Source organism: Elephas maximus, chromosome 14 (genome assembly GCF_024166365.1).
Source record: "Elephas maximus indicus isolate mEleMax1 chromosome 14, mEleMax1 primary haplotype, whole genome shotgun sequence".
Lineage (NCBI taxonomy): Eukaryota > Metazoa > Chordata > Mammalia > Proboscidea > Elephantidae > Elephas > Elephas maximus.
In genome coordinates, this window is record NC_064832.1 from 90343613 (window position 1) to 90360510 (window position 16898).

The window sequence follows — 16898 nt, forward strand, 5'->3', positions numbered from 1 at the left end:
ACCTTATATTTTGTGCTTACCATGTATCACACTGGTTCTGTTTTTTTTTTTTATTCCAGCACCCTCCAGTATCATTCCAGTTATCCTCTAGCTGTCATCATTACACTGAGAAATCAACTGTCTACTTATAGCTTTTTTGAAGGTATTTTTTTCTTTTCTTTGGCTGTTCTCAAGACTTTCTCTTTGCTTTCTGCAGTTTCACCAACAGGAATCTAGGTGTGGAATTCCTTTTATTTATCTTGCTTATTAATCACTGGACTTGCTGAATATGCAATTGATAGCCTCGTCAAGGAGTCCCTGGGTAGTGCAAACAGTTTAGTGCTTGGCTACTAACCAAAAAGATGGCAATTTGAATCTACCCAGAGGTGCCTTGGAAGAAAGGCCTGACAACCTCCTTCCCCAAAATTAGCCACTGAAAACCCTACTGGAGTACAGTTCTACCCTGAAACACATGGGATTGCCATGAGTCAAAATAAACTCAACAGCAACACATCTTTTTTTGGTGGGGAGAGTTATCTTTCACCACTTCTGGAAGATTCTCAGCCATTATTACTTCAAATATTACCTCTATTCTATTTTTCTTTCATCATCTTCTGAAACTCCATTTAAACTTACTTTATTTAGTAAACAAATACTCAGCACTCTGCAAAGCTAAACTATCTTATCCTCATAACAACCATACATGTTAAGTAAGGTTCTGTTATTAACTCCATTTTACAGATGAGGAAAACATGACAGAAAGAGGTTAAGAAATTTGTTCAAGGTCACAAAAACAGTAAGTGGCAACCTAGTTCCCAGTATCTTAGACTTTTTAACTGTTTTCTATTTCTTTTATACTCTCTGCTGTATTTTCCTTTTCTTTCTGTCCCTATTGCATTTAGGACACCTTTTTCTGCCTATCTTTGAATTCACTAATTCTCTTTTCAGGAATGTTAAACCCATCTACTGAATTCTTAATTTTGGTTTTTTTTTTTTTGGGGGGGGAGCCCTGGTGGTGCAATGGTTAAGCATTTGGCTGCTAACTGAAAGGCTGGTAGTTCAAACTCACCAGCCATTCCACGGGAGAAAAGCCTGGTGGTCTGCTTCTGTAAAGATTACAGTCTTAGAAACCCTATGGGGCAGTTCTCCTCTGTCCTATCAGATCACTATGAGTCGGAATCAACTTGACAGCAATGGGTTTGGGTTTTTGTACTATTTCATAAGTTTTGCTTTTTAAAACAAACTGATATATACTTTTTATACTTTCCTGGTCCCTGCAATTAATTTCAAACTTGTCTTTTATTTCTTTAAATGCAGTAAGCATAATTGTTTCAGAGTCTGTGTCAGTAATTCTAATATATGAAGTGCTTGTGTGTCTGTTTTCTGTTGTTTGCTGCTTTTAATTGTGTATTTGGTTATCTTTGATCACATGCTAGTCTTTGTACATGAAAAATTCGATTTGTAGCTTAGGATTTAGTTATCTTCCTCCAGAAATTTACAGATACTTCTGTCAAGATGCCTGTGTACCATGTCAATCTAAAACTACGCCAGTGCAAGCCCAAAGCTTGGGGATCCCTGGACTACTTAGGTTGAGGACAAATTTGGGCTAAAAAACTAAACTATGTGAGATAATTTACTTATGGGTCAACTTTCTCCTTACACTATTGCCACTTTATTGTAGAGAAGGTCTCCTAATTGATTACCCACTTCATGTGGGTTCTCAGTTTTAATTCCTGTCCCTATTACCCAGAAAATTGAGTTAAAACAATTCCAGTGTGCCAGGATGGCCAAATGTTCTCAGGGCACTAACAGCTCTCTCAGGGTAATGCAAGCTTCTATGCTGTTCATTTCACTAGGCTCTTATTTTCTCTTTAATTCTGGCTTTGTAGTCCCTTATTACCCTTATTACTTCTTTACTGTCAGCTCTTCATTGCTTTTCAGATTAAAAAAAAAATTTTTATTCAGCATTTTTACCACTTTTAAGAAGGAGGATTGATTCAAAAGAACTAAACCTGCCATCATTAAAGATGCTTTTTCTCCTTTTTTTTTTTTTTCTTAAGAAAGATCACTCCTTATTTTTCAGGGCTAACTCTTCAACCTGTGTTCTTGATCCCATTTCTAGGACTTAATTTGTAATAACTCACTACAGGTACAGAAGATTATAACTTCAAATAATTCCTTCTATCTTTAAGCTCTTTGCTTTCCCCTCAATTTATAAAATCAATTCTCTTCTTCCTTTTACTGCCAGAGTTCTAATATATTTGAGGTATCAAAACTAGTTATAAAATAAAAATTAATCAGTTAATTAACTAAGGATAAAAAAAGATAATTCTTGGTATTAGAACAAATCCCATAAAAAGCTTCTGCCTCACACACCTGCACTTGCAGTATCTTGCTTTTGAAGCTGTTTAATACAACAATGACATCTGCAAAGTCTCTTTGAGAGTCAGTTCCTTCATGCCTAAAAGTAGAAAAATGCATAAACATGCATAATTATTTCAAAAAAAAATTTTTTTTCAAGGTAAGACAAAATTATGATGGTATAAATAACACAATAAATTCAGTTTGCAATAAACATTATCTCGTGTATATATCATGCTTGCTTTTTTCTATAGTGAATTAAGATATACTGTCACACAGTTTTCAAAATTATCATCATTTTGAACTTAATTCAAATTTGTTTATATATCAAAAGAATTCTACACTGTCCAAGAAATTTTAAATATCCACTAGCTATTTTCAAATGCCAAAATTTGAAGTACATTATTAAATTCACGAAATTGAAAATATGTCTGATGTCTATCTTCATAGTCAAATGTTTCTATTTTACATAACGCACAGTGTATTTGAGAAACCCTGGTGGCGTAGTGGTTAAGTGCTACAGCTGCTAACCAAAAGGTCAGCAGTTTGAATCTGCCAGGAGCTCCTTGGAAACTCTATGGGGCAGTTCTACTCTGTCCTCTAGGGTCGTTAGGAGTTGGAATCGACTCTACAGCACTGGGTTGTTCTTTTTTTACAGTGTATTTCATTCTCTTATTTTCAAAACTGTAAACAAATCAAATGTAACAACTTTGCTCAATGATTTTTTTGATGCTATTTTCATTTTATATTGAAAAATTCTACTGTAAAAATCATATAAAGTAGGACTGTATTTTATCAAAGACAGAATGCAATCAGATGTCAAATTAGTAGATATTCTGGGTTCAGTAAGATTTATAATACATGGTTTAACATTTTTCTAAAATGAAGACCTGGGAATTCTGGTACTGTGGTGATAATATGTGCCTTTGACTCCCCCTTATGCCCAATTCCCCAGATGAGGTAGTTAAACCAAAGTCGGATAGCCCTGTTGACAATTCCCACTAGAAAACAATCAATTCCAACCTGTATAGTAGAAATGTCCAATGTCTTCAAAACTCTCAAGAGCTTTTGGTCATAAATGTTGCTCAGGTGCTGATCATACAAAAACTATGATGAGTAGTGAATTTAGTAATATTCACATAAACCACTCGTCATGTGGTGGTAAAGAACTAAAGAGAAGATTTTGAGGAGTAAAAGGATGCTAGAATGTTTCCACTGAGACACCAATCAGATAGATATCAGACGACAAAAGGAGTATGCACAGCCATCTGCTTCTACCAGCACTGTTCTGCGCAGACTGCCCCCTGGAGAGGTGACACACACAAAAGCATATAAAAAGGTTCAGAGAAGGGACTATGTGAAATGAAAGCTGAAAAGCTTCTTTGGAGAGAGCTGTTGCCAGGCTGTGTGTTTCCACTATTACACCTTCTAGAGGAAGGATGGGTGAGGCGGAGTACTATGTTTTAATCCTGAAGTTTTAAGGGAAAGACATTCTGAAATGTATTTTCTGAAGCTGAGCGAGGCAGAGGAAGCTAAACGGGATCACAAACTAGGATCCGATATCTGGGAAGGACCGCCTTAGTGCTTTAACTGAAAGGAAGAAGAGTGATGCTGCCTTTGCGACTGGCATGACATCATAGAGTTTGCTGGGTAAGTCATGTGTTTCCCATGGATCAGATGTGGCCCAGCAGGAGAATGATCTGGTTTTGTTATTTCCAAGGGGTAGTCACGTCCTGCCAATATGGCAACCTGAAAGGACGAGGGGACCTTAGGAAAAATAGGGGTACCCCTGGATGCCCAGAGGCTGAGGAAGGTGCTAGAAGTGGTCAGTCAACTGGGATAGAGATGTGCACAACTGAGACCAGGGAGTTAAGGAAGGGCGAGAACGTCTAAGAGCCCACAAATGTGCTCCACCAAGAGTAAGCTTTAACCATTGCCAGAGCCAGAGAGTTCAAATCCACCTTATGATGGGTCCAGCTAAACTGTAGAGAAAAAAATAGAAAGCCCGTGTGTAACCTCCCTTGCCTCCTGTATAAAACATATAGGTACCAAGTCTCAAAAGCACCAAACCAAAATTATGTACAAATACAAATCTGGCAGTCTGTGGAGAAAATTTACCTCAAGATTTCAAGTGAAAAGTACAGAGTGATAATTTAGCATATTAGAAGGTGTATACATAAACACAACACACATATATAAATACACATAAAGTATCTCAAATTATCTATAATTTTTAATTAGGAAACTCAGGAGCATTTGTAGGTCTATAAAGTAGATCTACACAGGTTTTCTCTTCTAGAAGAGAATAATTCTATTGAAAATTTCTGTATTCAAGGTAAACAACAGTCAGCAGTGAATATGTACAGATGATCTGCAGTTAAAGATTGTAAAAAGGCTGACAGACACAGAAAGTCACACATGTGGGAATTATGCCTAACAAATGAAAAGGCGAATAAAAAAAGATCAAATAATTTGGTAATAGTTTTAAAATCTGAACTTAGAAACTCAAGACAATGCTATTTTAGCTCAGCTTTTCAGTGTGTTTCAGGTATATTTTTCCTAAATATAAATGTAGTATCAATTAGAATTAAATAATAAATGGGGATAAACAGAATTTCTACTTTCGCTATATTTTACATTGTCCTGTTTTTCATTACTAGTTCTTTAGTTTCAAAGGAATTGCTCCAGAATACCACACTCTCATTTTCGTTTTTTCCATTCTAAATATCTAGTGACATTTAAAGTTAATCACATTTGAAGTTAAGTAAATTATTACTGAGAAAGTATATGGTTTTATTGTTTACAGGTGATACAAATTAGAAATTATTTCTATTACCAAAAGTTGCCTAACTGTGAGAAAAATTAGTTTCCACTAATATGTTAGTGACAGTTACCATACAACATCAAGGACCGTTTTTTCCCCATGAACTTCCATTTATGGACTGTGCATGCATAGCACAATGGTAAAGAAGATAAAATAGAACCTAATCTAATGCACGGTTTTCTACAATGTACTGATATTCTGTAACTGACACTTGTAAAGAAGAAGGCACAAGAGGGGAGAAAACAGATATTCACTCTATGTGCATGACATGCATTTTATGATAATTATCTTATTTAGTCCTTACCAAAACCCCACAAAGCAGGTAGGATTATCCACTTTTATTGATGAGGAAATGAAGGCTCCAAATGGTTAAGATACTCATCCAAGGTTACACAGATAATTAGTTTGTTAGTGATACAGAAAAGATTGGAATCACACCTGATCTAGTTCCAAAGGACTTTTCCTTTGCAAAAATACAAAATAAAAATGGTGAAACAGCAGCGGAAGATACAGAAACACTGAGTTCTTGGCAGTGCAGTTTGTACAAGATCAAAGAAGCTGAGGCAGTGTATGACTAGTTCCTGAATTATGCCTTGAAACCAAGGCTTTGGAAGGGTAAATATAAATATAACAGTGTATTCTGCTTATATTCTGTATCACCACATCACTCTTTTATAGCACATACAATGTACAGTAATAACTAACTTTCTTAACCATCTTTCGCACTGCAATAAGTTGCAAAAGGGCAAGGACGGCTGAATCGCTCACCTGTATTTATCACCAGTACCGCCCTCTCGGAATCGACTCAACAGCACTGGGGTGGGGTGGGGGACCGCCCTCTACCTCTACCTGCCCAGCTTCCCTCTATCCCCAAGCAACCAATGATCTGCTTTCTGACCTATAGATTGTACTGCCTACTGTTTCATAACTTATAAAAGGAATCATACAAGATGCATTTTTTTGTCTTGCTTCTTTCACTCAGCATAATTACTTTAAGATTCATCCATGTTGGCACATGCATCAATAATTTAGTCCTTTTTAGTGCTGGATAGTATTCCGTGTATGGATATACCACAATTTGCTTATCCTTTCATTTGCTGACATTTAGGTTGCCTCCAGCTTCTGGCAATTACAAATAAAGCTTCTACGAACTTTAATACACGAGTCTTTGTATGGACATGTATCTCCTTTTCTCTTGGATAAATACCTATGAGTGGAATGGATGAATCATATGTATGTAGATACATGTTTACATTTTTAGGAAAAGGACAAACTCTTCCAAAGTAGTTGTATCACTGTACATTCCCTCCAGCAGTGTATGCTGGTTCTTGTTGCTCTATATTCTCGCTTAATACTTGTTACTGTCCATCTTCTTAACTTTAGCCATTCTATCAGATATGTAGTAGAAGCTAATTGTGGTTTTAAGCCAATGGGTATTGGCTTTGTTATATAAAGTATAACACATACTCTATGGTCATTAAATAATAAATATATGAATTATGCTAATTCATGGAAAAAATCTATAAAAAATAGAAAGTAAAGAAGATAGAGTTAAGAACAAGATATATAGACATACATTATACATTTTTATAATAAAACAATGATAGGGCAGATATTATGATTTTATAAGTAGTTTTTACAGTAATGGTATTTTTGGATATTTCAGTTGTTTTAACGATCTTGGTTGTATCACTGAAAACCTATTTAAAAGTGGTTTGTATAACTCACCCAACTATTTGATAAATATCCTCAGATTTTCCTTGGCGTAATTTCAGTATCCAAGCACCTGGGTTTGCTTTTAATTGAAAATATCCCTTTTATGACAAGAAAAATTGAACACAGAGTTAAAGGTCTAAAAATATATCCAATTGTTCAAGAAAGATCATACATGACTCATCCAAGAAACGATGAAATGATTTGTTAGAAATGATTACTAACTGTGGAATGAATGAATTCTATGATTGAATTTCAAGGAAGAGGATTTTTATAGTTACCTGTAAAAGTATATCCTACAAGTATGACTCCCCTGACTTTTGTTTGATTTGATTACCTTATTCAAGGACTTCATTTTGTTTGCTGCATTGCTGTTCAGCTATAGCAGCATAAAGATTATTTCGCCTTACTATTATAAAAACTTGGAGGATTTACCAAAACATCTAATTAAATCTTACTAATCAAATGTTTGTAATACTTACAAGATTGGCCATCACTATTGTATCAACCACAACAGGTTTATTTTTCGTGCCTAGTGTAAACTGCAGACCCCGAGGGGGTTGTTCTGTCCTTGTATCAAAGCAATGTCCTTCAAGTAGCAGGTACTCCAGCTCGTACTCTGCTCTAACAGTTTTCTCAACCTGTGCAGGAAACACATCGTTTCTGCTATTAGTAATCCTCATGATACAAATTTCATAATAGAAAATGTGAATATCGTAATATTAGCCAACACATTTAAGTGAGCAATTTCATATCTTTCTTTGACACATGAATGAACTTTTAGTGAAATTAATTTCTTGAAGATCAAAATTCAGGCTAATTTTTTTTCTTTCCCGTGACATGAGCTCTACCCCAACATCGTGGTATATGAGCCAACAAGAGGAAAGTGTGAGGATGGATGGATGCTCTGTAACGTGTAGTATTTGAAGGGTCTCTTCAACGCAAACTCAGCTGGCAAACTCCTCAAAGAATCCGCTCCAGTTTGATGTTGTATTGCCCTAAAGCTTCCTCTTCAAGAAAGTCAGTTATCATCTACTGACTTTCTTGTAAATCTAAATTATTAGTGCTTGTTTTCACTCAAAGTAACACATGCACATTAAAGAAAATTCGACATAATGTAAGTGGAAAGAAGATAAAACAGAAATCACCTACAGGCTGAAATATCTGTATATATACCAGTGTACTGATTTCTATTCCTTTTTTTCCATAAATTTTTCTCCTAAGAAAGTGTAACCTGCTTTTTGACTAAACGTGGTTTTCTAAGAATATGTCCTTGTCTTTGTAAATATCCTTTTAAACTGCTGGACAACACAATTGTTTCTAGTTTTTCCTCTGTTACAAATCATGTTATAATAAATACTTTAGGGATAAAGCTTTTTCTTTACTTCATATGAACAACAAATATAACCAAATAAGAAAATAAACAGTAAGTGGTTTTTACACAGTTTGAGAATTTGGTTGAGCAGATTAAAAACAGTGATGTTATCTATAGCTAGTCTTACTTCATTATATGAGCTTTTTGACATTATTGTTTCGTGTGTACAGGATACAGAGTACAGAAATATTCTATAATTTAGAGTTGTTTTCTCATGATTGTAATTAACTCAGAAATAATTATAGTACTTGTGGTACAGCGTTTCTTTTTCCTGTACAGGTCTTAGAATGTTACTGTCCTTAAAAACAAGAAATAAGTAACTTCTCTGAAGACAGAGTTTTTTTAACAACTTTTGGTGGATTCTACATTATACCTGCAGCATTCTAACTATCCTAGTGCTGAATTTCACATGCTTAATTAACCTGCACTCACAGTCCTGACAGTAGTCTGCCTGGATGGACAGACTTACAAGGGACAGTCTCTGAAGATGAGAATATGAGATTATAAAAGTTATGAAGAGGTTGTAGAAATCGTCCAGTTCAACTCCCTCATTTGACAGATGAGAGAACTGTACCCCAAAGTGTTTGTGAGGTAAAGATTGATTTTTTTTATTATGAATTAGGTATTAGGGAAGAGATCCAAGTATATTCAGCCAGTTAGTGAATGATAACACCTTCTTTATTTTATAATATATTAATGTAAAAGTTTCTCTTTTCCTTATGTATTTGTACAACAGATACCAATTCTACCGACCTATTCAAATAGCAACATCAAAAACACTTCATTTTATAGAATTCTTTCTCGTGAATGAAGTTTCCTAATCATTTCATGAAGGTAATTAAGTTAAATTAGTTCTTATTTTAAAGGCTTACTTTTTAGCAAGACTATGAAAGCTAGTGATCTTTTTTGATGTTCAGGTTTACACCTTTTCTTTATACTTATCTGTTATAAACAGTACCTTGATATGAGACATGAATTTTATATCTCTCAAATATAACTTTGGAAGCATATTAATTTTTCTAAGTAGAGGTGCTTACTGTATTATTCTTCTATGGCTAATGGTCAGTTTCTGCCTTTTAAAAAAGAGTACTTTCATTATAAAAAGATTAATATTTGGGCTTATTAACAATCACCTTCAAATCTCACTTGTTACTTCAGTATTTTTGTTAATAAATATAATTTTCTGTAATTTCAGTGACACGTTCTCAGAAATGAGTAACGTCATAACACATATCTGTGGTTTGGACACTGACAGACTGTCTGGGGGTGGAACGGGTAAATCATGAACTACGTCTTTTTCTTGTGTCTGGTCTGAAGGTATTTGAAGGCTAAATCTGTCTGGGACTGGGGATGAGCAAGACTCCCAGGAAAGTGATACTAGAAGAATTTACTTGTTTTAGATGATTCTGGTGGTTTGAGGAAAACAAGGCACTGTAAATATTCTGCTATATAAATTTATACCTTTTTTGAGTTTGGTTTAAATCGATCAGTTTTGCAAAGGGGACAAAAACTCTCTACTATATTTTGTAAATGCTTGATGGTTCGAGATATAAATTTCATACCCTATACAACAAGAGAATAAACTGAGCCTAAGATGAATGGTGTTTATCCAGTTTTCTTCATCCAAATTACAGCATCCATTAGCATCTATATCAAGATTTTGTCCATCAGATACAAATTCTCTGGCAATTAGACTAATTATAAATGTCTCAACTATAAAACTGCTATCTAAACTATTTGTATTTCAGAAAGGACAAATACATTTTTCTATGATTATTTTAAATATAACCATATCCCATTTTCCTTCAGCAATCTTCTACTTGTCTTTCCCTCTTTACTGCACAAACAACCACTGCTGTTTCAAGTATGTTGATATCTTTCAGACATCAGGTAGAACTGGAAAGTCTTTGGGTGCAGCTTTACTGTAACAAGCTCTAAGAAGAGCCACATCTGAACCCCAGGTAAAAGTAATTGTCTCATTTTAAGCTTTCCTCTAACTACTTCTGTCACGTTTAATTATGTCATTAACCTTGGTTTACCATAAAGTCTTTGAAGCTACAATATTCTGAACAAAGTCCAAATAAGGGAGAATTTTGTGGATCAAGCTTTTTTCAAGTATTTACAGAGTGCTCAGGAATTAGATGCAGCAAGGAGTGCTATGCAATCTAGTGTGTAGTGACAAATCTCTCATTTCTAGTCTAATTTTTACTAAGGTGCATTTTTTTTTCCTTTACTCACAAGTCATTCTTGCCACTGGAGCAGATGTCTTCATGTTGTTATTTTACATTCCTGTAGGATAGTTACAGACGGTATTCTACAGTGTGTACAGCACACAGTACAAAAGGATAGACTTAGAGGCAGTTAACAGCTACTGGAATTTATAATTTCTATCTATTCACCTTATCTATGAAGATATAGGAAATTATCTCCCTGTATTTAGACTTCTTAGAATTAGAGCTACTACTCATTTTTTAAAGGTTACCAAATAGCTTCTAAAAAGACATTGCTGTTATGGCCACTCACAGCAAAAAATGTTTAATCTCTATTAATTGCTTAATAGCTGCTGAAATTTTTCATCAGCACACTGAATTTAAAGATCTACACTAAACTGTACTAATTCTCCTACTATAAATTTTCCACACTTTTGGTTAGAGTCTTTAAAGTTATCTTGATATATATTGCTATGCTCTTAATAAAAACCCAACAGACCCTCCTTTCAGAGACCTGATCGACCATGGTGAAAACAGGAATATTTTCCAACTTCTTGCCACAGTACCCTCATTTAGTTTCTAGATGATTTTGGTAATTTGAGGATTTTTTCCTAATGGATTGTATTATTTTGCTGCCTTCCTATTTTGCTCCTTGGCTTTGAAGGACTGATTTCAGAAGGTTGCTATGACTGAGTTTTAGGTTATTTTTCTGTTAACGTTGGGGTTATTGATGAAATTATGTTTCAAGGAAGTCAATAGGGCACCACAAAATCTACTCACGAGTGGAAGAGAAAAAATTTGTCTAGAAAGAAAATCTCTAGACAAGTAGTAGCATATGAGAAGCACAAGAACAAACATCAAGAACAATCTTAGCTCAATTATCCCAGGTAAAATGTTTATGCCTGGGCCAAGGCAATGGTAGACTTTAAAGGAAAAGTCACTTAAAGAAAGAGGCTGTGCAGAGCTAGGCAAGCAGGAGACAAATAAGGAGAAGGGAGTATTTTCTACCCAGTTTCTAGATACCAGTCTCTAGGTAAACATTCCTAAAACATTTGTTTTTTGTGGCTTCTGAATTTCTTTTCCCATTCTGAGTTCGATGTTTAACAAGAGTCAGTATAATTTGAAAATCTCCTCTCCTTTGTGCCGTGGACTGACTGACAACAGTTGGGGAAGATGTCTGATGACATACCAGCCAGGGGCAAGGTGAGGAGATGTCCCCAGCCTAAAGTGTATGAGTAAACTTCGTTTTCTGCTTTCTACCCTAATCTAGTCAGGATTGCTTTCTCTGGCTGTAAGCTGTGAGGCAAAACAAAATTTGAGGTGAAACTTCCTCTCTGAGTTAAAAACAAAATACGAAGGGCAAAACAGATACTTAATGATGTTGCCCTAAACTGTCAGGAATCCATCCCCTATTTCTACATCGTTCATTTTAGAGTAGCATTTTATAACTAGTTGTCTTAAGCAATAAAAAAGTTGAACAAATCTGGAAACCTGGAAATACAGAGATACTGGTTTGGGAAGTTAAGGAAACTTAAGAATTAATGGAAAGACTGAATCAGCACCTAGAAGCATAAAGAAGAAAATTCTGGTGAGCATCCGTCCTGTGATCACTCACTGGCTGAACTCTAGTACAGTGTCCGTCCTGTGATCACTCACTGGCTGAATTCTGGTGAGCGTCCGTTCTGTGATCACTCACTGGCTGAACTCTGGTGAGCGTCCATCTTGTGATCACTCACTGGCTGAACTCTGGTGAGCGTCCGTCCTGTCAGCACTCACTGGCTGAGTTCTGGTGAGCGTCCGTCCTATGATCACTCACTGGCTGAACTATGGTGAGCATCCGTCCTATGATCACTCACTGGCTGAACTCTGGTGAGCGTCCGTCTTGTGATCACTCACTGGCTGAACTATGGTGAGCGTCCGTCCTATGATCACTCACTGGCTGAATTCTGGTGAGCGTCCGTCCTGTGATCACTCACTGGCTGAACTCTGGTGAGTGTCCGTCTTGTGATCACTCACTGGCTGAGCTCTGGTGAGCGTCTGTCCTGTCATCACGCACTGGCCGAACTCTGGTGAGTGTCCACCCTGCCATCACTCACTGGCTGAGCTCTGGTGAGCGTCCGTCCTGTGATCACTCACTGGCTGAACTATGGTGAGCGTCCGTCCTATGATCACTCACTGGCTGAATTCTGGTGAGCGTCCGTTCTGTGATCACTCACTGGCTGAACTCTGGTGAGCGTCCGTCTTGTGATCACTCACTGGCTGAACTCTGGTGAGCGTCCGTCCTGTCAGCACTCACTGGCTGAGTTCTGGTGAGCGTCCGTCCTGTGATCACTCACTGGCTGAACTATGGTGAGCATCCGTCCTATGATCACTCACTGGCTGAATTCTGGTGAGCGTCCGTCCTGTGATCACTCACTGGCTGAACTCTGGTGAGTGTCCGTCTTGTGATCACTCACTGGCTGAGCTCTGGTGAGCGTCCATCCTGTCATCACGCACTGGCCGAACTCTGGTGAGTGTCCACCCTGCCATCACTCACTGGCTGAGCTCTGGTGAGCGTCTGTCCTGTGATCACTCACTGGCTGAACTCCGGCAAGCATCCATCCTGTCATCACTCACTGGCTGTAATTACAACAGCTGGTAAGGATTTATCCTATTCCCCTTTCTTTATGTGACCCCACACACTAACTTACATCCTTTAAGTGAATATTATCAAGGTCACAGTTGCTGTGTACTGTTTCAACCAACCAGCCTTCTGGAGTAATCATGTTTAGGGTTAGAAGGGGTGATTCAGGGATATCCAGGAATTTTGCCACTGGTCCAACAGAGTGAATGTCATTGCCCCCTGGCATCAGTTCTGGTTCCAGAACAAAACGGTAAAAGCTGTTGATAGAACATAAATAAAAATACTGTGACCAAAACTGAGATTATTATTTCTTCTAACACACTTTACAACAGAAAATGGCTTAAAGACATAGTCAGGGAGTCTTAGGTATAAAACAAACTATAAACACACTATAATGGAGAAGAGCTAATGCTTGTAATTTGTATTTAAGAGCATGCATATTATATAGCCTTGTTAATAATTCCTTAATAAACATGATTAAAATCCCTTTAAAATACACTGACTTACGCAGACTCCAGTAGTTTAACTGACGGATGATCTGCATTTACTCGCTGGTCCTTTTATAAATTTAACCATGGTCTATTTTTCAGTCATTTTATCAGTTCTTAGCACCACTAATAATATGAAGACAAATGATAACCAGAAAGTAAGTGGAATTGTAGGGTCAGATGGTAACTTTATGCTTAACTTTTTGAAGAACCACCAAATTGTTTTCTATAGCAGCTGTACCACTTAACAATCTCAGGAGCAGTGGATGAGGGTTTGAATTTCTCCACATCCTCGTCAACACTTGTCGTTTTCTGTTTCTGATCATAGTTTAAACTTGCTACTGAGTCCTTCCAATGATTTTTAATTTTATTTACTGCATCTTTCGGCACCAATATTTGTTTGGTTCTATTTTATAGCTTCTACCTCTTCACTGGAATTCTTGTTTTGTTCTTGTATCATTTTCCTGATTTCCTTTAGTTCTTTTAATATTATTTTAATACTTAATATTAATTTTTAATACTATTATTTTTAAGTCCTCTAACCTGCCCATTATTCAGGATTCCACAGGAACAATTTATGTCTTTTTGTATTTTTCTTTTGATTGGGCCACTCTTTCCTGTTTCTTTGTATGCCTTGTGATTCTCTGTTGAAACTAGGACATCTGAATATTATCATAGGTAACTCTGGAACTCAGATTCTTCTCCTTCACCAGGGGTTGCAATGATTATTTCCAGTCACTGGGGGCTGTAATAAGCAATATGCTCAGCAACCTCCCATAGGTATTTTTGTAAATACTGCCCTCCTAAATGTGTGTGGATATCAAGGACTCTGTTCTGAAGCGAATTCTCAACGACTGTTTCAAAGGAGATTTCCTTGTACTTCAGGTAAAAAAACAATAGAGAACAGAAAATATCTGACTGATTCGTCAGGGACTGCTGTTATTACTCAACATAGGCTTCAGCTGACTGTTTAGTAACTTTTCCAAGCTAATTTTTGCCAAGTGTGTGTTTTAGCTCTTTTATCTCTGTAGTCAGTCAGTCACTTGACTTTATGTCAGTGGCCCTTTGGATCTGCCTGCAGGGAACACCCACTCCTGCTAGTGGGCTGAAACTACTGCACTGGTCTGCACCCATCCCTCAGGGCACCAACCCAACTATGCAAACTCTGAAACTCTAAATCATTAGAGGACAAGGTTCTCACTGCCCATGTTGACACCAGCCAGCTACTCTAGAAATGCCACTGCGGTGAAGCTGAACGGGGGAATGGTAGCTGGTTGGTGCATGCGGTTCATCTAACAAAGATACAGCAGCTTGTGTCTCTATCGATATGCCCCTGGTTGATTTAAGTGTCTTATCTGGCTCCAGGGTTCCAAAATAGTTGGTTCCAAGTGTTCTTTCAAGGGAAATAATGTTTTACTGAAGGGCTGGACTTAATCCACCACTCTGCATAGCTACATGGTATTTTTTAAAACTCTAAATTCTGCAAAAAACCCACACACCAGCCATTCTCCTTCAGCCTTTAGAAACTCATTGTTTGCTTCAATAACTAATTAATCCTGGGTAATTTTTTTTTTTTTAATTCAGGGTGGTCACAACTGTGGGCCTTGCTAGCTGCTCTCCTGCCTCAGTTCCATAGAAATGTGAAAGCTGGCTAGATGGAGAGGACTGAGCATCCTCAGTCCTTCAGGAACACTGAGACAGATATGAAAAGTCAAACACAACAGTCTGCCAGCAAAAGCTAAGCGTGTGCTTCACATTCCTGAGACAAAAGAGAGTGTAGTTCCTGGTTCACAGCTGGCGCCACCAGCACTAATACAGCCTTTGCTGCCGCAGAGGCAGGGAGGGAGAAGAGTGTCCATGGCAGAGAGAAAAGTTTTCCTACCATTTGACAGTTGGCTTTTTCTTGATTCAGCGTTTGCTTAGATGGTTTCTAACTGGTTTTCAGAGTTCTGCGACCATTGGTTCCACCACTTTCTGTTGTTTTGTGTTCTTCTCTTTTTGTTGTGGGAAGCGGGAACAAGCAACTGCTTATACCATCATCATGTAGGGTACAATGTGTTCCCTAATGTGGCCTTTCTGAGCCTGGGGTTGCAATTGCCTAAGAGGATTGCTTGGGCTGAAATCCACTAAGCGACTGATGGAACTGCAATCTGCAGAAGAGGGTTAGTTGGCACCAATCTGCTGAGTGACTGGTTGAACTGCAATCCATCTAAGAAAATTGGTCGGGCTGCCTTGAAACTGACAATACAAATGACCAATCCCACAGAGGTATGGGGGAACCTCTTGCTAACAAGAGTCTGGAGGGGAGCGTGCCTTTTGGACACTGGGTTCCCGTACTGAGAAACTCTCAGACCCAGTAAAAAGCTGTGCACAAGGGCTGTAACACTGAAGACCACGATAAATGGCAGTGGCAAGAGTGGTGACAGCAGGACTAAAGAGACAACCAGCACAGCAGAACTGAGTATAGAGGCCTGGGAGACCCGGTGCAGGGGATCTGCCCGTAGCAAGGCAGAGCTGGTGGCAAGAAGCCCAGCAGCAAACGGCGTGCAGCCCTGAGCAGCATGACAGGAGTTTGTGGAGCTTGGGCAGCACCGTAAGACTCAGAGGGAGGCAGCGGCAGTGCAAACCCAGCACCTGAAACACGGTGTACCTGCTGACGTGCGAGACACGGCATGCCTACCCAGTGACATAAAAATGGACATCAGTTTTTGGGAAAGATAAGTGAGTGCCCTTTGAAATGTAAATGGTCCCTTTCCTATGAAGTAGGTCATGAGTAGCAGGGTGGGGAAGACCAGTCCACCATAAATCTGTTCCCATTGTTTACTGTTTGGTTTTTATGAATAACAATGGCTTTCATTTGCCAACACTTTTGTGAGTGTCTTGTGTATCTGTCTTGATGACACTGGGTGGATGTAGCACCCATGAAGCAGTTGCTGTCACTGAGTGGAATTCTCATCCTATCAGTCTTATTGTTGCTTGGAACTTTCAGGCAACATGTGTGTGCAACACATCTTGCTTCTTGGTATCATTTTCTCATTGCAATTTTGATTTGCATTTTCCTGATGACTAATGATGTAGAGCATCTTTTCATGTGCTTACTATTTGCGTATCTTCATTGGAGAAATGTCTGTTCATATCCTTTTCCCATTTTAAAATTGGGCTATTTGTCATTTTATTGAGGTGCCTAAGAGGACTGGTTGGGCCAAAACCCATCAAGTGACTGGTGGAAGGAACTGCGATCTGCATAAGAGGATTAGTTGGCAGCAGTCTGCCCTGTGACTGGTGGAACTGCAATCCATCTAAGAAAATTGGCTGGGCTGCCTTG

At 37.9% G+C, this 16898-nt stretch overlaps 1 protein-coding gene across 6 annotated transcripts in view; it reads right to left on the reverse strand.

Annotated features, from left to right (window-relative positions):
- The window catches only part of UGGT2 (UDP-glucose glycoprotein glucosyltransferase 2), a 186417-nt gene that overhangs the window by 34416 nt on the left and 135103 nt on the right, over positions 1-16898 (reverse strand). For all 6 annotated transcript variants that reach the window (XM_049853119.1, XM_049853118.1, XM_049853117.1 and 3 more), the window contains 4 exons: positions 13153-13342; positions 7360-7518; positions 6893-6978; positions 2356-2440 (listed from right to left, as the gene is read on the reverse strand). In XM_049853119.1, coding sequence (XP_049709076.1) covers positions 2356-2440; positions 6893-6978; positions 7360-7518; positions 13153-13342 — 520 coding nt within the window. The remainder of the gene's footprint in view (positions 1-2355; positions 2441-6892; positions 6979-7359; positions 7519-13152; positions 13343-16898) is intronic.